We start from the raw sequence: 24,110 nt of genomic DNA, 5'->3' as shown, positions 1-24,110 counted from the left end.
TGAGAATAGATGTAGGACAAATCAGCAGGAATCCATGCCCCCAAGTAGCGCAAGGCAGTGTCCTCCCATGTTAAAGGAAAATTGCCTGCCCAGGAGACACACACCTGTGGAAGGATAAGGAAAGATTTCAAATTCAACATAGTCAAATTAAGTGTGAATCCTGAAAGTAACTCAAGTGTTCTATTAACTGCAATAAGAGGGGCAGTGTTCTCTGAGAATTAGTTAGCATGATAAACAGATCATCAGTGAAGGCCAAAGCTCTCTGAGCCCCTTCTCTCATTCATTAGTGCCAGTGTACTAATCCTGATCACTACTTTCAAGAGAGGCAAGCCTAAGATGAGAAAAAAGCCATGAGTAGGGAGAAATTGGAGCATACCTCCTTGGAACTTTGCCTCCCCCTCCCTATCTTTCCCTTTTACTTGCATCTAAAAGAACAGCTGTGAAATCTGTGCACATGCTTTAAGCCACTGAGCAGAGGGTAGTTTTCAGCCCCGTGTATTTATCTGGGTAACTGCTTAGCTACTTGGGCAAATTCATTTGAAAATTAGCCTCATGGGTCCACTTTGTCTATATCCTTTCATAGGCAACAAAAGGCAAATATTTTACGAGGTTTGCTTCATAAAGCAATAGAATACTCCAGTCTTTCAATATTTGTAGATCAGATTCACTGTGAAAAATCTGACTGTTTGATTTTCAGTTTTACTGTTTGGGGCAGTAAATCTCAATCTTCAGGATCATTCATCCTTGGTATCTTTGCTGCTGCTGCTGCTTGCTGTTGGGACAGTAAGAGATCTGGCTCTATGTGATGGTACAGCCTGGGGGAGGGGTGGGATAAAAAGACAAGTGTGATCACTATTGTCATGCCAATAAGCTATCTATCTGACTCTCTTAACACAGCTTGGACAGTCAGAAGACTGGCTTTTGTGATCTAGGCTGGTACTGTCAGAGGAATGTCCATCTGATAACTGCTGGTGGTGTCAGATTCAGGAAACTTTATTGACATGACAATTTGTACATGTGCTGCCAAACATAAGGTGGTTAAAATTAGAGGGAGAAAACAATATAACTGTAAAAATAACAAGATCACTTTATAGAGCACAGTAAGCACAATTATAAAGCCAATCCCCACACCATTCCTTGACCCCCCACCCCTCTCATAAGAGGACTGAACAGAGAGGACCTCACTCAGCTTCCCTGGAAGGAATGCAACAGATAGGATACTGCAGGCTGCTCAGCTGATTGGTTGCAGGAAGGAACAGAAGCTACATAAGGAGGTAGGTTGGACCATTCACTCAGGCTCTGCTGATTGGCTGCAGGGAATAAGGAAGTAGAACTGGATGGGTAGCAGCAGGGCAGCCAAACACAGCAAGTTAGTTTGCAATAAACTAATCTTTTCTGCCCTGTTCGCTGTTTCCACATTACCAATGTGAATCAGTCAAAAAACGAGTATATTGAACCTGTTTATTTTCTGGATTTATTGATTGTACATTGAATGGTAGATTCAGTTTTCTTACAGAGATACTTAAAATCATAGATACACACCATGTTTTCAGCAACTCTATGGTTTCTGCTATAGGACTACAGCAACTCTATGGTTCTTCCTGGCTATAGGACTGGCTTGTCCACGAGCTACAGCCTGGGGTATCCGTCAGGGCAAGGAATTCTTTCCCCTGTCTGCCAGTGCCTCAAGGTAAGGGAAATTATTTCTGCGTGACACAGAGCCTCTTAACACCATGTACGTGAGCTAATAATTCACCACCTGGACTTTTTTACATTCTCAACTCCTCCCTTGTACACAGTGTCTCAGTGTCATGCAGGCAGTCTGTTCTGTGTATGTTGATGCACAGGTAGCTTGTCCAGTCAAGGCTGGCTCTTTGGGTTGCCTGAAATAGTAGAGAAGTAGCAAATTTCCTGTGGCTGGACAGCACAGAGCATCTCACAAGCCCCTTCTGGAGTGTGAGGATGCCAGTACAGGCAGGCAGAAGTATCCCAAGCCAGAAACATGCCCTGGGGCTGTGCAGGGTATACCAAACACTTATGCCCTCTGTACTGTGTCACTGTGTATTGCAGTCAAACACGGGAAGCCAATGAATGGGATGCAGTTTTGGTGCCCCTGCCTCCCTTGCTCTCTTTGTGCTCCATATAGGTTGCTACAGCTCTGGGTACAGGCTGATGTGGGGATCTGGAAGAGGTTTTTTTTAGTATGGATGTGGAAAAATGTGTTTTGAGCCATAACGCAAGACTGCACTGTAAGGAGTGCTCCAGCTAGCACCTTCCCAGTTCTAACACACATGGACAGCCTGCAATCACCATTAAAGGAGTAGAGCTGTTTGTGGCCACATCAGAGTAGATACTACCTTACCATCTCTTGGGAGTTTTTCTGTCCTTTTTGAACATTTGTCTCATGCAGAGCAGCAAAGCAACAGCAGGCTACCAGGTGTCTAATGCTATCATTCCCTCCTCTCCTGGTCGGAGTGTAATTGATGTTGCTTTCAGGCAAGTGGTATTGATTGCAGTTGCTTAAAAGCCACGTTTGTCCACTGGTACATAGCATAGCATAGAAAATGATGGCAGGATCAGTATGGCCCATCCAGTTTGCCCAGAAAAGTGGCAGGGGTTGTACATGCTGCTCTGTGCAGTTTACCCTCTATGCTTTTTTTTTTTAATGTTAAAATTATTAGTTTTGCTTTGAGTGGAAACACTCTATACCTTTCCATTTCTTTGCCATATAGGGATCCTCTGTAGGGTTTTTTGTTTGTTTTTTGTTTACACTTTATTTATGTTCACTGGTTAGAACAAATCATAACTTTCAGGACAAGTCGCATAATACAAAACATCCCAACTAGAACAGATTATCCAAAGGGGAAAAAAAAGAAAAATTGAATATGCACGCTGTTTCTTTCAGCAAAGAGCCGAGAGAGATTCACAGGATGTGGGACTAGTAATCTGTTACACCAACCATTGAAAACCAGTTTTCTATGCTCACACCATTCATACACACCACACACTTCAACCTCTTATAATCACCTGTCCACAAAACCTTAACCTCCCTTCCCAACCTCCCCAATCCCCCTCTACTATCATGGGTCCTAATAGAAAGCAGGCAGTCGGTCAGTCAGTCAGTCAGTCATATGTGGGGCAAGAATCTAAAAAGGACTGTTACAATGCTATGTAACATCTCCTGTCAACATGAAATAAGTGCTTATAAGTATGGATCTCAAACTAAGCCCACTCCCTCATATTTGCTAGCCACAGTTGCATAGGGGGTGGATCTTCTGATGTCCAGTGAGACAGAATCACCTTTTTAACAGTAACAAAGCATTGTATATGAATCATCTTTGTGGATTGGAGAAGACCTATTCCTGCAGCATATCCTGGGAGCCCAGGAGCAAAGTGCCATAGTCCCAGTCTGGGGTACCTTGTACGGTCTGTTCCAGCATAGGCAATACCTCCCACCATACACCAAGAGCATCGCATTCTAAAAATATGTGAACCAGGGATCCCGGGCAGTGTTTGCATTTGATGCAGGTCGCATCCTCCCATAGGCCACACTGAGCCCCTCTGGCTCTTGAGATAGATGCCCTATGCAAGATTGTAAACTGCTTCTCCTGTAATGCCACATATTTGGTGAATTCAAACAGCATGACAAAAAGGCCCATAAATTGTTGCTCAGTATATTGTAACCCCAAGTCTTTATTCCATGTGTCTTGCAACTGGGTGATTCCCTCCCCCCCCCCCCCCCCCCCCCCCACCCATGTTGGCAGAGGACTTGAGTGCCTTGTACCAAAAAGATAAAGTGTTCAGTGTAGCAGGTGTTTGGTAAAATAAAGTATCCAGCTTCCCAAATTCTAGAGTGTCTCCTATAAGCTTTTTGCAACGCACCCCAATAGTGCTTTACTTGAAGATATGAAAAGAAGCATTTACAGGGCAAATGCCAGGCCGCCTGGACTTGATCAAAAGGTGGAAAAATCCCCCCCCCCCCCAAGCTGTGAGGAGATCCACCAGTGTATTGCAACCCCCTTCTGTCCACAGTTTAAAGATGGAGTATCCTCTGCTTGCTGGGAAGTGCAAGTTTCCTTCTATAAACAATAGGGGAGATGCCTCCGGGCTTTGGCTCTGCCAACGCTGCCATCACCTCCTCCATGCTTGATGGAAAGGTGCCAAAAAGTGTGATCTGTGCCTGGAAATGGGTGTAGAGTCTCCCTGTCCATGAATGAGGTTAATAAGTGTTAAAGAGGAGCTCCACCCGAACACCCACCCCTTAGGAAAATATTTATCCTGGCCTGTGTAAGCCTCAGACCCAACAAATGATGGCAGCTACATTAGCAGGCTTATTTTCGAAAGAGAAAGACGTCCATCTTTCGACACAAATCGGGAGATGGGCGTCCTTCTTTCAGGGTCGCCCAAATCGGCATAATCGAAAGTCAATTTTGGGCGTCCCCAACTGCTTCCCATCGCGGGGACGACCAAAGTTCCTGGGGGCGTGTCAGAGGCGTAGCAAAGGCGGTACTGGGGCGTGCCTAACAGATGGGCGTCCTCGAGCGATAATGGAAAAAAGAAGGGCGTCCCTGACGAGCACTTGGCTGACTTTACTTGGTCCATTTTTTCTTATGACCAAGCCTCAAAAAGGTGCTCGAACTGACCAGATGACCACCGGAGGGAATCAGGGATGACCTCCCCTGACTCCCACAGTGGTGACTAACCCCTCCCACCCTGAAAAAAACAACTTAAAAACTTTTTTTGCCAGCCTCAAATATCATACTCGGGTCCATCGCAGCAGTATGCAGGTCCCTGGGGGGGGGGGGGGGGGGGGAGGAGGTGTGTGTGTGTTGGTGAAGGCGTGGATGTCCTTCTTTCAAACATTTTGGACGTCCTGAACTGCCCCTCCCACACACACACACACACAGGGACGGCCAAATTTCAAGTGAGTGGAGTGGAGGAGTGGCCTAGTGGTTAGAGCACTGGTTTTGCAATCCAGAGGTGGCCATTTCAAATCCCACTGCTGCTACTTGTGATCCAAAATCAAAATAAATAAATAAATAAAGGGGGGTGTCAGAATCATAGCAAAGGCATGGACGTCCTTCTCACAGAAACATCCACATTTTGAACATCCTCAACTGCCCGTCGCAGGGACGGAGGCATAGCGAAGGCACCTAACACTTGGACGTCCTTCACCCACACTCAAAAAAAAAAAAAAAAACGTCCCTGACGAGCACTTGGATGTTTTCACCTGGACTTGTGTTTTTTTTTAAGGTTGTAGACAGCAATTTGTTTGAGATTGTAGATGGCTATTATACACGCAGCTTGTCTGCGTGTATGAAGCCGTCTTTGGCATGCGCAGAGCAGCCACGCATAATGCCTGGCTGCTCTGCACTGGCTTCCCCTCATTAGGAAGGAAATTGTGTGCAAATGAGCCAACAGCGAGCAGCTCATTTGCATGTGATTTCCTTCATACATGCCCGTTCCTTTCCGAATCGCTAAGGAATCGGTAAGGGAAGGACTTTTTCCGTTCAGTTAGTGCATCAGTTAGTCCACTGCAGCTCCCCCTAGGGTGCCCGGTTGGTGTCCTGGCATGTCAGGGGGACCAGTGCACTACGAATGCTGGCTCCTCCCACGACCAAATGAGTTGGATTTGGTCGTTTTTGAGATGGGCGTCCTCGGTTTCCATTATCACCGAAAACTGGGGGCGATCATCTCTAAGGTCGACCATCTCAACATTTATTCTCGACCATCTGTAAGGTCGACCTAAATGTTGAGATTTGGGCGTCCTTGACCATATTATCGAAATGAAAGATGGACGCCCATCTTGTTTTGGTAATATGGGTTTCCCCACCCCTTCGCGGGGATGTCCTGCGAAGATGCCCTCAGGAAAACTTGGGTGCCCCGTTCGATTATTCCCCTCTATATAACCTAATATCTGGCACATTTAGTTCCCCCCTGAGATTTGTGTAGTTTAAGCTTTGTCATACTAATACACGAGGTGTTTTTTTGTCTTCCAAATGAACTTGGTAATGGAATATCTATATAGATGCTCATCTCGACGTTTCAGCCATAGCGGCATGGTTTGTAATGGGTATAATAGCTTTGGCACTATTATCATCTTTACTAAGGCTACTCTACCTATCAATGATAAGGGAAGACCTCTCCACTTTGAGCAGAGAGCACAAATAACCTCTAAGTGCCTCCATACATTGGCCTGATACAATGTCACGGGGTTAGTACTCAAGAAAATTTTCAGGTAACACATAGGTTGTCAGGAGGGGGGAATAGTCCCAGTGCCATGGAGCTTCAGGTTCCCCTGCAAGTACTAATAGCTCTGATTTCAAACAATTTACTTGCAGCCCAGATAATTTCCCAAAAGCTCGGACAATATCTATGGCCGGATCTAAATGTCATGGAGCTTGCTCCAGAAATAATAGAATATCATCCGCAAATAAACTAACTCAGCATCCCCCCCCCCCCCCCACACTCTTATACCACGAATTAGGGGGTGTTCCTAAGTTTTATAGCTAAGGGTTCAATAGCCAGTAAAAAGATAAGTGGGGAAAGAGGGCACCCTTGCCTGGTATCTCTCTGCAGGGCAAACAGATCCAAGAGCCTGCTATTTATCGACAGTTGCGCCCTAGGCTGAGTGTATAAGGCATGTGCCCATCCCAAAAACAAACCCTGTAATCCATATCTTTCTAGAACCCAGAATAGATATTCCCATGAAGCTTTTTCCATATGTAGGCCTACTATGGCTTCCATACCGTCCTTCCCCTTATGTTCATGAATAACTGACAAAACCTTCATGAGACTCATAGAGGCATATCTTACCCAGTACAGACCCCACTTGATCTGGATGTATAATGTCTGGTAGGCACGTATCAGGCACCGCGCCAGTGTGACTGCTAACAATTTAATGTCCTGATTAAGAAGCAAGATAGTTCGATATGAACCTACTTGTGTCCAGTCCTTGCCAAGCTTAAGAAGTAAAACTACATGGCCATCTTGCTGTGAACCTTGTTGTTGTCCTCTGTTATCATATTACAGATGGCAGTTACAGGGTCCGCTACTAGATCCTGTAAGATGCGATAATACTCTGGACCTATCCCATCTGGACCCGGTGCCTTTGTCAGTTTGAGGGATTTAATGCTGGTCATCTCTTCTTTGGTCTAGTACTTTTAGCTGTTCCCCTGTAAATTTTGGGAGTGGGAACTCATAAACTGGTCCAGGGACTCCATGTCTAAATCCCTCTTCCCATAAAGGGTTGTGTAAAGTAAAACAAACTGGTCAATTATTTGGTTTTCCTGTTTATATAGGGTCCCTCTCGTGTCCCGGATAGACCGAATAACTTGTCTCTTCCTAGGCATCCCCACCAAAGTTGATAATTTCCCTGCCTTACCCCCCCCCCCCCCCCAATGATAAAGTCGATATCTTGATAGTACAGTGTTTGTTCAGCCTTTTGTTGAAAGATGGCATCAATCCTTTTCCTAATTTCCCCCAACCTCACCCATGCAGTTGAGTTCAAATGTTGTATAATATCACCTGTGGAGTGTTTGAAACTCGCTAGTGAGAGCAAGCAATTCCTTCTCCCTCTCCTTCCTTTTGTGTGCAGTGTAGGAGATGATGTGGACCCTGCATCACCACCTTTGAAGCCTCCCAAGAAACCTCTGCCCCAGAGACTTACCGATGTTGAAGAAAGGATGTCCGGTGTGGCATTAAGATTCTGATATTCTTTCCATTGAGCCCTCAGAAACAGCTGAAACTCTTGGTCATGAAATAGATGGGGTGAGAACCTCCAAGTGCGTTCCTTATGAGGGACAAGAACGCCAAATGGAGTATCACTGCTACATGATCAGATACCAAAGGGGCATGGATCTTTATATCTTGTACAGTAGGTAATAAGGACGATGCTATCAGGATATAATCCAGCCGAGCATAGACATGGACATGGGAATAAAAGATATAATAAAAATAGAAAGGATGTTTTAATAGCCATATGTCTTGGAGATTTAAAGGCTGTGCTGAGTCAGAAAGTTTATACCCTTGTCAACCTGGTCTCTCCCTGGAAGTTTAGAGGGTTTGCAATCAACTGACAGATCTGCTGTAATATTAAAATCCACTCCTACAATAAATTGATAATCCAGGTAGCCACTCAGCAAGCCCAGCAACTTTGAGAAAAATTTATGGTCATATATATTGGGGGCATAGATATTGCATAATATCAGTTTGATTCCCCACAACTCACAGGCACCCCTCTTTGATGACCATTAAAGGCAGAGTAATAGGCCTCACCCACCTACCACTGGTGGAGTTTCTCATTCTCTAGACTACTAAGGTGGGTCTCTTGTAAAAATGACACATCAGTTGCCACTTTTTTCAAGTAGTTGAAGACTTTGGTATGTTTAATGGGGGAATGCAGCCCATCCACATTCAAACTGACAACTTGTATATCAGCCAGTCTCCAACATACTCCAATAGGCCATCCACAAGAGCATATGAATCAGAACTGGAGAGGAGTCTCCCAGCTCAACCCCACCTGTGGTGGTATTTGGTCCCCTCCCTCTGTCATGAAGGTAGTTCCCATTCTGAATCTAATGATACTCGCTAAGCCGACAATCCTTCCCCATACCCTTGCCCCTCCCGGTTTCTCAAGGACCAGTGTATCTTCATGAACGCCCTTACCAGCATCATATACAACAAGCATCCTGATTCACTCAACTACTCAACCTCCCCCCCACCCCCAAAACCCCCTCCCTCCCTGCCCCTCCCCATCTTCCTTATTCTTTCCTCCCCAAATAATGAATGCAGTCCTTCCCTCTAATGGAATGCTCTCCTTTCCCAGTTCACATTCCTTCCCACCTCATAGAGCTTAACCCCATCCCTCCCTCCCCACCCAGCCACAGATTGTTATTAAAGCATAAGCATCCCCTTTACAGCTAATATTTAAATAGTAAAACTAGACTGTATAGAGTGATCATAGAAGAGAACATCAAATATAAAATCTCTTCCTTTTCTCCTGTGAACAATGCCGCGGCTCCCAGACCTTCTGCGTTGAGCTCTTCCTGGGTGATAGCAGTGTGGCACCAAAAGGGGCTATACTGGCAGGGTGACCTGCCCGCCAGCTCCAAAAGCACTCTCTAGTACTAAACTTGTGCCACCTGCATTATGCAGTTGTAGTCAGGAAACAGCTTAAATAAATGTTACCAAAATGGGTAACAACAAACTGGAGTTCGTGATAGTCAAACAGTGAACAGAACATAGCGAGCCTGATGTGCAATGGCGCCAAGTGTCAACCATGTTTGTAGAGGCCCTCTATAAAGGCCTTTACCTCATCCGCCAACTTCAACAGCAGTGTCTTGCCCTCATGCCACACTCTCAATTTCACTAGGTACACCAGCGCAAACTCGATCCTCTTTTGGCGGAGTGTGGTACAGAATGGGGACATCTGTTTTCTCTGAGCTGCCACTTTTATGGAAAAGTCATTAAAGATGACGATACGGCTCCCCTCATACTCCAGCAGTCCCTCTCACCTGTAAGCTCTCAGGATCTGCTCATTTTCCCTCCAAGTGTTGTATCTCGCTATCGCCTCCCACGTTTTTGTTCTCCTTGCATTTTGCTTCCAATTCGGCAGGCTTGTTCGCAGCCGTATTGGCTTTCTCCAAGTGTCAGACCAAGTTTTTCCGAGAGCTATGTGCTGAAAACCTTGTGTAATTCTGTATCCGAAACGGTTTCTGGGAGCCCTACCATATGCAAATTATTGCGTCTGCTTTGATTTTCGTGCTCCTCAACTTGTGTCTCAAGGGCAGCAGTGGCCGTCCGCAGGGTGGCTAATTGCTGTTCCATCTGGGTCTCCCAGTCGGATATCCCATCTTCAGCATCGGTAAGTCTCTTTCCGTAAGAGTCATATCGCTCCCGAAGCTCTTCCACTGTGGACTGTAATTTGTTGAGTTAGTCCTCAAGAGCCGCTGCCACTGAACAAGATACCTCTTGCACCCAGTCGCCCACCGGAATTGTGAACACCTGCTAGGAATCCACCATCTTTTCACACTGCGCTCTCACTGTTTTTACTGGAATAACGTGGCGGATGGGCAGCAAGAATTACCACTGTACATGGAGGAGAGGTTTATCAAGAACTATATCCTCAAATCTACTCCTTTTCCAGTCTGCGAAGTGGGATATTAGCTGATTTTGGGGGGTTGGTGCGGGTGCTCCACTCTTTCACGTTCTCTCAGGCAGGAAGCATCACATGACCCCTGGGATCCTCTGTTTTTAATTCACTCCTTTTAAAATTCTGTCATTATTTGTATATTCATCACTTCTTGCGGAAGAGTATTCCAGACATCGACCACCCTCTCTTGTGAAAAAATACTGCTTTTAAGTTTTCCTCCTTGCTGCTTGATTTCATGTCCTCTAGTTCTGTAGTTTCCATGTTTGGAAAAGGTTTGTTTGTCCATTAATAGTTTTCAAGTATTTAAATGTCGGCATCATATCTCTTCAGTCCCTCCTCTAGGGTTATACGTATTTGTGTCTTCACATCTCTTCTCATACATCTTCTGGTGCTGACCTCATTCAGTTCTGGTTAATTTCTTCTGCAGCCTCCAAACCTGAACACACTACTTGAAGTGAGGTCTCACCAGTACTTGCACAGGGACATTATCACTTTCTCTATGCTGGTTATGCTCCTCTCTGTGCAACCGAACATCCTTCTGACCTGGACCACTGCTTTGTCACATTTGTTTTGCTACTTTGAGATCCTCAGCCACTGTCACACCCTGGTTGTCTCCTGGTCTCTGCACATGAGCCTCTTGCCTCATATGGCATACAGTTCCTTTTATTTATTCAATAGGATGTATTTACCACCTTTTTGAAGGAATTCAATCAAGGCAGTGTACAGCAAGGTGTACTACTACTACTACTATTGCTTATCGTTTTATAGTGCTACTAGACGTACTCAGTGCTGTACACTGAACATGTAAGAGATGGTCCCTGCTCGACAGAGCTTACAATCTGGCCAGTATGTCACTGTTGTGTGTTATGGTGGGGATACCCTCACCTACCAGTAACACAGTAAATGACCCCATCATGGTCTATCTAGTCTGCCCAATAAGGTGACCAGAGCTGTGCATGCCACTCGGTGCAGGCCCCAGCCCCCGTGCTTAAACACTGGTTGTCAAGTCTGCACCACGCCAACCATACAGGCAGCCAAACATGATGGAGTCTGGGTTATAACCATGTATCTTTTGATTTCTGTATCCAAATCACTATATATTTTTTCACATTAAAGCTTAATTGCCAAGCATTAGCCTAAGCTTCTAATATTCTTTCCACTCCCTCCGGGGCGTCAGCTCTGTTGCTAATTTTCATGCCATTCGCAAAAACATATACTTTTCCCATCTAATCTTTTGGTAATATCACTCACAAAGATACTGAACAAAATTGGCCCCAGGATGGTTCCTTGAGGCATTCCACTACTCACCTTTCTTTCTTTCTTTCTTTCTTAAGAGTGAATCGCATTTACCACCATCCTCTTAGTCTCGACTCACTGTGAAAGCATGCGTCTGAAACAGAAGCATGATCGAGTGGGAGAAACAACGGGGAAGGAAGGGTATGTGGATTTTACCACTGAAATTACAGGGAAGGCTAATTTTGAAAGTCATTTCCATGAGTAAAATGGTACTTTACCCCCAGAAACGGGGGGTTTGAAAATCTCCTTTCCTGTGTGTAGATTAAGGGTCCTCCACATGGCAAGATTCAGCTCTTGCCTTTGAGCTGGGCTTCTGTAGTATATTTATTTGTTGTTATCATTGCTGAACCAGTAGGTTTCTTACTTGTTTCACTTCTTACCACTTCTGTTTCCTGCAGCAAACAAAACTGTAGTATTAAGTATTTTAGAGATACAGCTAGTTACTAATAAGGTAAATGTTTCTTAGCCTTTTTTTTTCTAGAGGTATAAAATGAAAAAGGGGGATATTAAGTAGAAGGTAGCATTCTTTATAAAGAGAACATTGTAGAAAACCAATTTATAAATATGGAAAATTATCAAATTGTTTTTACACTATGAATAATATTTTATTTAAACGAATTTCTCTGAAAGAGTTTTTTGTCAAAGTTCTGAGGGACGGTAGAAGCTGACTGTCATCATTTAGGTAAAACACTTGATTCTAGAGGTGCGGGAGGACAGTTGCACCTGTATCTTCACTCACCCTTGTTAGCTGGACAGTGAAGGCATGTGATTTGCCCAGATTTGTCATCTGGGGTTGATGGAGATTTTTAAGGAAAACAACAATTTATTAACAAAATAAAATTTATAGCGGAATGCATTTAAATATGGATTTATTTGTACAGTACTGATAGTGTGGCTGTTTGTTTATGAACAAAATATCAATGAGTTTCTTTCTTTTTATTAAAAGCATGTTGACCAGATCCATTTTGAAAAACTACCAGCCAATCGTTTGTCTACGCAAAATCTCAAGTACTGGTTTCAGGAGTCCAGTGAAAGGAGGGATCATCCTACAGTCTGTCTCCAGCGATGTTTATGCAAATTTGGCTGTGGAAGACTGGATCCATGACAATATGGACTTGAAGGACAGACATGTCCTTTTCATTTGGAAAAATTCCCCAGCTGTCGTGATTGGCCGACACCAGAACCCCTGGGTGGAATGTAACCTCAAGTTAATGAAACAGAGAGGGATACAACTGGCCAGGAGGAGGAGTGGAGGTGGCGCAGTCTATCACGACCTGGGCAACGTCAACTTCACTTTCTTTACATCAAAGAAAAAATATGACAGAATAGAAAACCTCAATCTAGTTATAAAGGCTCTTAGAACAGTGCAGCCCGAGCTGGCTGTGTCTGCCACGAAGAGATACGATCTAGTATTAGATGGGAATTTTAAAATTTCAGGTACTGCTGCAAAAATTGGGAGGACTGTTGCTTATCACCACTGTACCTTACTGTGCAGTGCAGACAGATCTCTTCTACCGGCAGCACTGAAAAGTCATTATCATGGCATAAAGAGCAATGCCACGACTAGTGTGCCTGCTTCAGTAAAAAATCTCCTGGATGTGGATCCAGCTTTAACTTGTGAAGCTGTCATGATTGCCATGGCAACAGAATATGCTGCACAGCATCAAATCGACCGTCAGGTTAAGCTGGTGGACCCCATGGACGAGGCTGTGTTCCCTGGAATTGGAAACAAATACACCGAACTACAGAGTTGGCGTTGGATTTATGGAAAAACGCCAAAGTTTAGTGTTAGTTCGTGCTTTCAACTGGTCTATCAGCAATCTAGAGTCAACGTTAAGTTACATATGAATGTAGTGAATGGTGTGATTGAATCTTGTAGTCTTGATTTGGCCGATCGATATCTGCCAGCTGAAATGTGTGAGAAGCTGCAGAATAATCTTACCGGCAGAATGTTTTGCCCAGATGAAATCGAGAGTGCGCTGGTTGAAGCAGACTCTGGTGATCTAGAGCTGCACAATAATGGAATTTCTTATGTGAAAAGATGATGACAGTAAAGTTTTTATGATCCTGTTTCTGCCTTTGCTTCCTGGTTGTGTAAATTACTATAGACAATATTTTCACACCCGAGGTGCCAAAAAAACCCTTTAATGAAGCTTTTCACTAGACTCGACATGGACTATGGAGGATTGTTCTTCTGTTTTTCTCCTGTGTAAATTACTATTTCATTTGAGCGTCAGCATTTGAGTATAACATCCCAAGGAAAGTAAGAAGGGGATGGGATTTGATGTACCACCTTTCTGTGGTTACAATCAAATTGGTTTACGTATTAAATACAAATACTTATTTTAAGTGACTTGCCCAGAGTCACAAGCAGCTGCAGTGGAAATTGAACGTAGTTCCCCTGGTTCTCAGGCTGCTACACTAACCATTAGGCTAGACCTCCACTCAGGAGACGTTAAACACTAACAACCAGATCCTTGGCAAAGGAATCGTAAGCCTTTGAGCAGAACTTTTACAGTAACTGGACAAATTGTGCAAACTATACTATACTGCAGTATAGTTTTCAACACTTTTTGAAAAGGGCCTTCAGACCCGTTGGTGGTTGCATTTTTCTGCATCGTACATAACTCTGAGCCTGCTTATTGGTTTTATCATTCTCTTAAAGTGATGTACCATGGTTATCCCTTTTGTCCACTTAAATACGTAGACATAAGAGGGGAACAAACAGCAGTAAGGATACAGTACACTTGCACAGGGTTTAAATAGTACAATCACCTAGGTATGAGGTCTGCTTGTTGCATTATAGCTCTCTAAAGGGGGTTCTCCTTTGAACTCTGGGGGAAGGGGTAGATATTCAAAGCTATTTGATCAGATGGGAGAGGCCCCTGCCTGTTAAACCGTGCTGAGCAGACCACACCCAGATACTCAGGCCCAGATGCACAAAACTTTAACGACCCTTTAACGAAGAAATTTTCAACCATAGCATGCATTAAAGGCCATTTTCCGACGACGCTAGCAGCTAACGAAAATGGAATGCAAACAAGTCACTTCCAATTGAAATGTGAACAATTCGCAATGCACTAACCATACCGACGATTGCAACGAATCATTTACCGTGATATATTTAACGTGAAGTCAGACCTATCGTTAAGGCCTGAGCTGTCATACAGACACTGCTCCCCGCTTCTCCCTGCAGCATAAAAATCCAAGCTGGCATGTTTGAAAATAAAAAAAAACCCACACAAATACGTGGCTCCCCACTTCCCCCTGCATAAAATTGAAAAAAAAAAGCAAAAAACGATCAGGAGGGGGCAAAGGCGCTCGTCAGGAGCATCCTGTATGGAAGCCTTTGCCCCCCCCCCCCCCCTGCCAGAGGTCGACGCTGCTCCCCGCTTCCCCCTGTATTAAATAAAAAAAAAAATCAAAAGAAAACTCAAAACTGTAGCAGCCACGGCCCCCCTCCCTTCCTCTCTCTCTATTTCTCCTTCTCCCACAGCTCCGCCTCCTGCTTCTAAAAATATTTGTTTTAAATCTATTCTTGAATATTCTTTTCCATTTCAGACGGCAAGAATTTGGTATATATGTTCTCGACTACTAAACTGCTTACCTTCATATCTATCCTTTAGAAAGGTTTTGAAAACTTTTTTATTTGAAAGTTAACACTCTGCTGTCCTCTGAAGCCAATTTCCCGGTTCTGTAAAAAACTTTAAGCTGCCCCCGTCCCCCTCCCTTCCTCTGTTTCCCCCAGCTGGGGGCGGGCCCAGGTCTCTCTGCTGAGCTAAAGGGGATCTTTTGTTAGAAAGGGAGGTTTATGAAGGACGTCCTTTGTGGAGTCTTGAGGAGGACGTCTTCAACTGCACTCTCCTGCTAGGATCACAGAGCTAAACGCTTGACGTAGGAGGAGCCAGCATTTCTAGTGCACTGGTCCCCCTGACATGCCAGGACACCAACCAGGCACTCTAGGGGGCACTGCAGTGGACTTCATAAAATGCTCCCAGGTACATAGCTCCCTTGCCTTGTGTGCTGAGCCCCCCAACCCCCCCCCAAAAAAAAAAAAACTCACTACCCCCAACTGTACACCACTACCTATAGCCCTTATGGGTGAAGGGGGCACCTATATGTGGGTACAGTGGGTTTCTGGTGGGTTTTGGAGGGCTCACTGTTTCCTCCACAAATGTAACAGGTGGGGGGGGGGGGGGGGTAAGGACCTGGGTCCACCTGTCTGAAGTGCACTGCAGTACCCACTAAAACTGCTCCAGGGACCTGCATGCGCTGTCAAGGACCTGAGTATGACATCTTAGGCTGGCACGAAATATTTTTAAAGATGTTTTTTGAGGGTGGGAGGGGGTTAGTGACCACTGGGGGAGTAACGGGAGGTCATCCCCGATTCCCTCCGGTGGTCATCTGGTCATTTCGAGCACCTTTTTGTGCCTTATTCCTAAAAAAAAAAAGCACGTCCAGGTGAAAACGTTCGAGTTTTACTTTAGGACATCCTTGCTTTTTTCGATTATGGCTCAAAGACGTCCAAGTCTTAGGCATGCCCAAGTCCAGCCTTCACCATGCCTCCGACATGCTCCCTTGAAATTTGGACGTCCTTGCAACGGACTGCAGTTGGAGACGTCCAAAATCGGGATTCAGTTATACTGATTTGGACGTCCATGTTCCGATTTATGTTGAAAGATGGACGTCCATCTCCTTCGAAAATGAGCCTGAAAGTGAGGTAGTCACCTCAGGAGCCAAATTTTTAGGGGACAGCAAGAAATAGCCCACTCCCCCCCCCTCCAGTGGCTACATCACTTTGCCAGCCAAAAGTGCCAGCACTACCAGCAGTGAATGATGAGGGGAGAACAAATAAAATGGGACATAATGAATTAAATGAATAGAAGAACAGCGATTACAGCAGGGTCGGGAAAACTGGAAAGGCCGAGAGAATAGTTAACAGAATAAAGAAACTTAGAAACTAAAAGGGGACAGGAAAAATCAAAATGAAAACGGAAAGCAAATAAAAGAATAAACAAAAATGAAAATAAACTGAAGAAGGCAAGATGAAAGAAATGAAAGAAGATAAAAAAATGCAGAATGGTTTGTAAATATTTTGTTGAACTGCTCTACATCTGCAGCTGAACATATAGGAGAGTTGAAGCAGATGGAGTTAGATTGGGCCTAGGGAGAGAGTGTTTGTATGTCACATTAGTCCACTTGAATGCACAGCAATTAATGTTAATTTTTTTTTAAAAACACGCAAAAGACCAAAAATAAGAAAGGTGATATTATTTTATTGGACAGCTTAATACTAGCTATCTCCCTACCTTCTGCAAGACAGACCAGAATGAGCAAAAGTAAACAAGTGTATAGCTAATTGGTATTCTTTCCAACCCTTCTGCAGGTGTACCTATGTATGTTTGTTGGGGCAGTTGCAGGGATTTGGGGGGGGGGTTTATTTTGGGGGATGAGGCAGTTTTGGGGAGCAGTTAGTTTGTGGGTAGTTTTGGGAGGTAGGAGCAGTTTGCAGGGTTGGCCCGGAGGTATGTGATACCCTTGGAAAACCTTCAGTCTTGTGCCTGCCTCCCGTAGGGCAACTCAAGGCTCTACCCCCCATAGTCCAGCATTTCCCCTTCCCTATTCCTCCCCCCAAGTGGTCAGCACCCCACTTCCTCTCCTACCCTCCCCCCAGGTGGCCAGCATCCCCCGCCTCCTCCCTACCTCCTTAGGTGGCCAGCATGCCCCCCTTTCCATGCTCTACCCCCACCATTGAGCATCTCCTCTCCCCTTCTCTAATCTAATCCCAAATCCAGCATCTTCCCCCTCCCCCATCTTCCCTGCCACAGCTGTCCTATCTTTTCCCACAACCAGACTGAAGTTGCAAGCAGACTTAGTGACAGCATGTGACCTCAAAACACAGGCCCACACTCGAGCGTTGCCACATTCTGTCCTCCTCCAACACAGGGGTTCCTATTGAGGGAAGGACAGGGTGCTACACAGTCTGAGTGCAGTCCTGTTTGAAAAGGTTCTGTGCCAATTCTGAGTCTGCTTGGAACTTCGGCACAGGTCTGGCAAGAGGTAGGGCAGTGGCAGTATGGAAAGAGAAGAGGGGGGGGGGAGATGTCAGACACAGGATGTGAGAAGGGGAGAGGAGGAGGTGTTCCCTTGCTGTGCTGCTGCCCCCAAATGCTGCCACCCTAAGTGGATGCCTAGGTCACCTAGAGGCAGTGCCAGCCCTGGGGCAGTTGGGGGCAGGGGCGTAGCCAGACAACAGCTTTTGGGTGGGCCTAGGCAAGAATTGGGTGGGCACCAAGTGTTCTCCTCCCCCTCCACCCCACCACCAAAACAGCTGGCGGAAAAACGCTTCTTTCCACCTTGGCAGTCTGCAGCACGCAGACGCTGAAAACTGAGCATGCACAGGTGCCAGTATTGTGGAGAGTAACGTTTTTGTTACCATCAGGGGGACATCTTCAGCAGGCAGAGCTTGGGATCCCCACCAGCTGCCGCTAAATGTCTGCTACTGTTGGGTGGGCCTGAGCCCTAAGTGGGTGGGCCCCGGCCCACTCAGGCCCACCTGTGGCTACGTCACTGGTTGGGGGTAGTTTTTGTGGTGGGGCAGTTACTATAAAATAGTGGGAAATTACCCAGGTAGTGAAAATGAAAGTTCATGGCACAAAATCCAAGCATGATTCTGATTGACGTGGAACAAATAAGGTGCAGGAGAGATCTTCCTGGTTGATAAAAGGGCTATATTAATGAAGTCAGTCCAATAAAAAGTTATCACTAAAACAAAGAGACTGTGCCATTGCCTATCCTTGGAGAGTGCAGCCCTTTTGGGTGCTGAGGTGGCAGGGTAAGGCACCATCTCATCCCCTCATCAGGCAGCAGATGACTCTGAGCTGCCCTTGGCCACTGCTTTTCTAAACTAACCCCTCTGTCAACCAGGAAAAGCGAATGGCTGCAACTAACGCAGCTGCTGTTTTCTTCCTCTCTTTGCCTACTACAGCCACTGTTGCTGATACTGAGGTGCAGTGACGTAGCCACAGGTGGGCCTAGGTTGAGCCAGGGCCCACCTACTTAGGGTTCAGGCCCACCCAACAGTAGCACACATTTAGTGGTAGCTGGTGAGGATCTCAAGCTCTGCCACCTGAACACTTCCCCCTGATGGTAACAAAAACGCTACTGTCCACAATACCGGCACCTGCACATACTCAGTTTTCAGTGAATGCCTGCTGCAGACTGCCAATGTGGAAAGAAGTGTTTTCCCACCAGCTGAGATATTATTTTGGGGGGGAGGGGAGGAGAACACTTGGTGCCGACCCACTTCTTGCCTAGGCTCACCCAAAATCTGTTGTCTGGCTACTCCCCTACTGAGGTGTCAGAACCCCAAAACCAGCAATTTCCTTCTCTTGCCAGTTCAGGTTCACAAAATCCAATGCAGTCGCCTGAGTGCTACATCTGAGTTTACCCCTCCCACCACCGGAACTACAGTTTCCCATGCTGCATAATTTACTTTCATTTCGCAACCCTCTGTTTGAAAACCACTGCTTTCCTTTCACATGCAATCTGATCTTCAAATCCTTCTGCTCTCTGGCAGCTCTTTACTGCTATTTAACCTTTGGTGGTTAACGGAGATTTAAAGGTGCCACGTACGTTTAACCATACCTGACTGTTGTTGCCAGTGTGTCTCCTTAATAGTTCTATTTATTTGGATTTTCCTCACACCTTTTTTCAGTAGTAGCTCATGGTGAGTTACATTCAGATACACTGGGCATTTCTCTGTCCCTGGAGGGCTCACTTCTAGCCTGCTTTTTACCTCTGCCAGTTTAGACCCTGTTTTTTTCCTTTTATAATCAAGTATCTATTTAATTTATTATAAGTAATAGAGTGTTCCTGGTTTCCCATGAAAAAGTATCTGTTTTGATTAAGTTCATATACTTGTGTTCTCTGATTGTTCTGAGACAACATGGTAAATCACGCCAAAGGAATCTGATTGAATTTGACTGGGTGACCAGAGAACTGGATCAAGGACCTGTACTAAATGTGATCTACTTAGATTTCAGCAAAGCCTTTGACACGGTTCCTCATAGGAGGCTCTTGAATAAACTTGACAGGCTGAAATTAGGTCCCAAAGTGGTGAACTGGTTGACAGACGCTTGAGGGTGATGGTTAATAGAATTCACTAAGAAGAAGGAAAGATGAGTAGTGGAGTGCCTCAAGAATCGGTACTGGGGCCGATTCTATTTAATATATTTGTGAGCAATATTGCCGAAGGTTTAGAAAGTAAGGTCCGCCCTTTTGTGGATGATACCAAGATTTGTAATAGAGTGGAGAGAGAGTGGAAAACATGAAAAAGGATCTGAAGAAGTTAGAAGAATGGCCTAATGTTTAGAAATTAAAATTCAGTGCTAAGAAGTGCAAAGTGATGCACTTAGGGAATAGAAATCTAAGGGAGACATATGTGCTAGATAGTGAGGAGCTGATGTGCATAGACAGGGAGAAGTATCTTGGGGTGATAGTATTTGAGGATCTGAAGGCGATGAGTGTGATGAGGTGGTGCCCATAGCCAGAAGGATGCTAGGCTGTATAGAGAGAGGTGTAACCAGCAGAAGAAAGGAGGTGTTGATGCTCCTGTACAAGTCGTTGGTGAGGCCCCACCTGGAGTATTGTGTTTAGTTTTGGAGGCCGTATCTTGCTAAAGATGTAAGAAGACTTGAAGCGGTTCAGAGGAAGGCGACAAGAATGATATGGGGCTTGTGCCAAAGGACATAAGAGAAGAGACTGGAAGACCTGAATATGTGCCCTGAAGAGGACAGGTACAAATAAAAAGTAGCACATATGAATTTATCTTGTTGGGCAGACTGGATGGACCGTGCAGGTCTTTTTCTGCCGTCATCTACTATGTTCTCTGATTGCTGGAGTTGTTTACACAGAGTTAAAGGAAAGAAAATTATTCCAAGCAGAAATTAATTGAAGCCTGCTTCTTATCAAGGAGCACTCCAGATTTGCTTTTTTTGCTTGCTTGCTTGTTTGTTTGTATGACCTGTGCCCAGTGATTTCTATTGTATGAAATATAAAGGTTAGTATTTAATTGGAGCGGTGACCAGATTAATTTAAACATGGGTGCCAGTGTCTGACTTAATCTGTACTTATGTAAAGGTATAAGGACTAATGGGTGAAAGGATGATGATATAAATACACTTGAGTGTATGTAGTCTGATTTCTGTGTTGACTCAGCCCCTTCTTATATGGATAGTATCAGGATGTTTGGCAATTTTAATCAGCTTAATGCTGTCAGTAAAGTTTTGAAAATAATCACATAGTTAAATGTTCCACTAGCTACTGGTGAACTTTTGTTTTTAATCATATTTTTTTATTAAAAGTGTTACATTTGTTTACTTGAAAAATCTTGAGAATAACAATCAAGTGCTTCCAGTGATAATGTAGATCAAGCTGTACAAAAGGAACGTAAATATTTTACCGCAGATTGGGGAAGATTCTATATATGGTGCCTAAAAAATCGTCACGAAGATCAGTGCCGACTAATCGTATTCTTTAAGTGGCGCCTAGATTTAAACGTGGTATATAGAATACGCTTAGTTGATATCTCAGAGCCTAAAGCTATGTGCTTCCATTTACACCAACAAAAACATGGCGTAAGTCCCAGTGCGTAGATTTACGTACACTGGACCATATTCTATAACTATGTGCATAAATTTCAAAATGCCCATTTCCCTACCTGTAACCACACCCCTTTTTGCCTGCATGCGTTAGAAGTTCAGCGCATTTCATTACAGAATACACTTAGTGAGTTGTGCGCTTAAGTTCTAATTAGGTTCCGGCCGATGATGAAGATAGGGTCAACTTGATCTGGTTAGCTCATTTGAAGAAATTTATTCTAAGAGCTCTTTGAGGCCTTTTTCCTTCCTAACCAAAAATCTTTATAAAGATTTTTGCAAGTCTCTACTATAATAAAAAGCACCTCAAGCTGACTCCGTGGCTTCACTGAAGTGAAGGGTTCGTAAGGTTCGTCAGATTCGTCAGTCTGTCACCATCTCTCTCGGCCCCACCCTCGCGTCAAAACGTGATGACGAGGGCGGCGGACCTATCAGAGGTGCGAGGGCGGGGCCGAGAGAGATGTTAACAGACTGACTAATCTGACGAACCTTACGAACCCTTCACTTCAGTGAAGCCACGGAGTCAGCTTCACAACGTTGCAGGTTGTTTTATTACATTACACAGCTCCCTAATTTTGCAGTTAAACATCGCAGGGTGGCTGGAGAGGGGGGGCAACGACACTGGAACTGGAAGGGAGGGAGGGAGGGAGAGAGGGGGGCAATGACCCTGGAACTGGGAGGGTGGATGGGCGGACCCTGGAACTTGGAGGGGGGGCGGGCGGACCCAGGAACTGGGAGGGAGGGAGGGGGTGACCCTGAAACTGGGAGGGAGGGGGAGAGGGCCGATCCTGCAACTGGGAGGGAGGGAGGGGGTGGGGCCACCCTGGAACTGGGAAGGAGGGAGGGAGGGGGGGCCCTGGCACACACTCTCATTCTCACACACACACACTCTCGCACCCAGTCTCACTCTCTCTGTCACACACACTCACACATTCACTCTCTCTATCACACACACACTCTGTAAAACACACACACTCCGAGGAAAACCTTGCTAGTGCCCGTTTCATATGTGTCAGAAACGGGCCTTTTTTCCTAGTACTATAATATTTAGTGGGATGCGTATACATTTTCTGTTATCTTGCGATTATTGCTTCCCACGCCCATTAATATACGTTTAGTTGATTCTATAAAATTGGGGAATTGTTCACTTTGCATTTGTCCACGTTAACTTTCATCTGCCATTTGGATGCCCAGTCTTCCAATTTCCTAAGGTCTTTCTGCAGTTTTTCACAGTCCACATAAGTTTTAACAACCTTGAATGGTTTTGTGTCATCTGCAAATTTAATCGCCTCACATGTCATTCCAATTTCCAGTTCATTTATAAATATGTTAAATATCACCAGTACCAGTATAGATCCCTGTAGCACTCCACCCTCTTCCATTGAGAAAAATGGTCATTTAACCCTACCCTCTGTTTTCTGTCCTAACCCACAACAGAACATTGCCTCCTATTTCATGACTCTTTCATTTTCTCAGGAGTCTCTCATGAGGAACTTTGTCAAAAGCTTTCTAACATTCTAGATACACTACATCAACCAGCTCACCTATATCGACATGTTTATTCACACTTTCAAAAAATGAAGCAGATCGGTGAGGCAAGACTTCCCTTGGCAGAATCCATGCTGACTCTGTCCCATTAAACCATGTTTATCTATGTGTTCTGTAATTTTATTCTTTATAATAGTTTCCACTATTTTACCCGGCACTGACATCGAGCTTACTGGTCTGTAATTTCCCAGATCACCCTGGAACCGTTTTAAAAAGATCAATGTTACATTGGCCACCCTCCAATCTTCAGGTACAATGGACGAATTTAAAGACAGGTTACAGATCACTAACAGCAGGTCAACAATTTCATGTTTGAGTTCTTTCAGTACCCAGTATATCATCTGGTCCAGGTGATTTATCACTCTTTAACTTGTCAACTTGACTCTTTATGTCTTACAGGTTCACCAAGATTTCTTTCAGTTCCTCCACATCGTCACCCTTGAAACAGATCTCTTACATCTTCTTCTGTAAAGACCGAAGCAAAGAATTCAGTTTCTCTGCTATGGCCTCGTCCTCCCTGAGTGCCCCTTTAGCTCCTACATAATTTAACGGTCCCACAGATTCCCTTGCAGGCTTTCTGCTTCTGATATACTCGACCAATCCATCATAAACGTCTGATCTCGGCAACACAACATACCTAACGTACGAAATGGAAATAGCACAACTCTTCCGTTGAACGATTCCCTAATGTGGTTGTACTACTACTACTACTGCTACTTGGCATTTCTATAGTGCTACTAGGGTTACGCAGCGCTGTACAATGTAACAAAAAAGGGGCAGTCCCTGCTCAAGAGAGCTTACAATCTAAAGGACGAAATGACAAGTTGGGGTAGTCTAGATTTCTTACCACAACATCACTTTGTATTTGTTTACACCGGAGTATGCAAACGCCTCTCCGGTAATACGTAAGCCACATTGAGCCTGCAAATAGGTGGGAAAATGTGGGATACAAATGTAACAAATAAGTAAAAATAAAGTTGCTATTGTGAGTTTTTGCCTCTATGGGAAGCTTCCTTTTACCTGTACTAAGCGCACGTTAGGGCTTAACGCTCTTTCTCACTCCTTAACGCTCTTTCTCACTCCTTTGCTTGTCGTATGCTTTCCTGAAATGTGAATAAAAAAAAATTGCCCTCACTATTGCCAATGGGAAACCGTTCCTTGGATCCACCAACCTTTCCACAAGAAAATATTTTCCAAAATTGTTCCTGAGCATTCGCTCTTTCCCTCTCATCTCGAGATTACCTTCATTTGAAAAAGTCCTACCTCATGTATGTTCATTCCTTGGATGTATTTGAAAATTTCTAACTGATTATCTCTTTTCCCTCCTTTTCTTCTAGGGGTACACATCTTTAGGATATGAAGGTCTCTATTTTAAAAGCGCATCCATGCATAAATAGTATTTGCAAGTGAGGTTGGCATACAAGTGTAAATATTGATTTTACAAAGCAGCTGTT

At 44.6% G+C, this 24,110-nt stretch overlaps 1 protein-coding gene across 6 annotated transcripts in view; it reads left to right on the top strand.

Annotated features, from left to right (window-relative positions):
- The first annotated feature begins 1,313 nt into the window (after nt 1–1,313).
- D2HGDH (D-2-hydroxyglutarate dehydrogenase) overlaps nt 1,314–24,110 on the top strand; it is a 68,941-nt gene continuing 46,144 nt past the window's right edge. For 2 of the 6 annotated variants that reach the window (XM_030197141.1, XM_030197131.1), the window contains exons 1-2: nt 1,314–1,369; nt 1,577–1,690. In XM_030197141.1, the coding sequence (XP_030053001.1) occupies nt 1,338–1,369; nt 1,577–1,690 (146 nt within the window). In that variant the 5' untranslated portion in view covers nt 1,314–1,337. The other 4 variants (XM_030197171.1, XM_030197156.1, XM_030197149.1 and 1 more) reach the window with 4 other exon arrangements.

The sequence above is a fragment of the Microcaecilia unicolor genome, chromosome 1 (genome assembly GCF_901765095.1).
Source record: "Microcaecilia unicolor chromosome 1, aMicUni1.1, whole genome shotgun sequence".
Taxonomy (NCBI): domain Eukaryota; kingdom Metazoa; phylum Chordata; class Amphibia; order Gymnophiona; family Siphonopidae; genus Microcaecilia; species Microcaecilia unicolor.
Note: the sequence above shows the minus strand (reverse complement) of the source record. Positions and strands in the feature narration are given on the sequence as shown.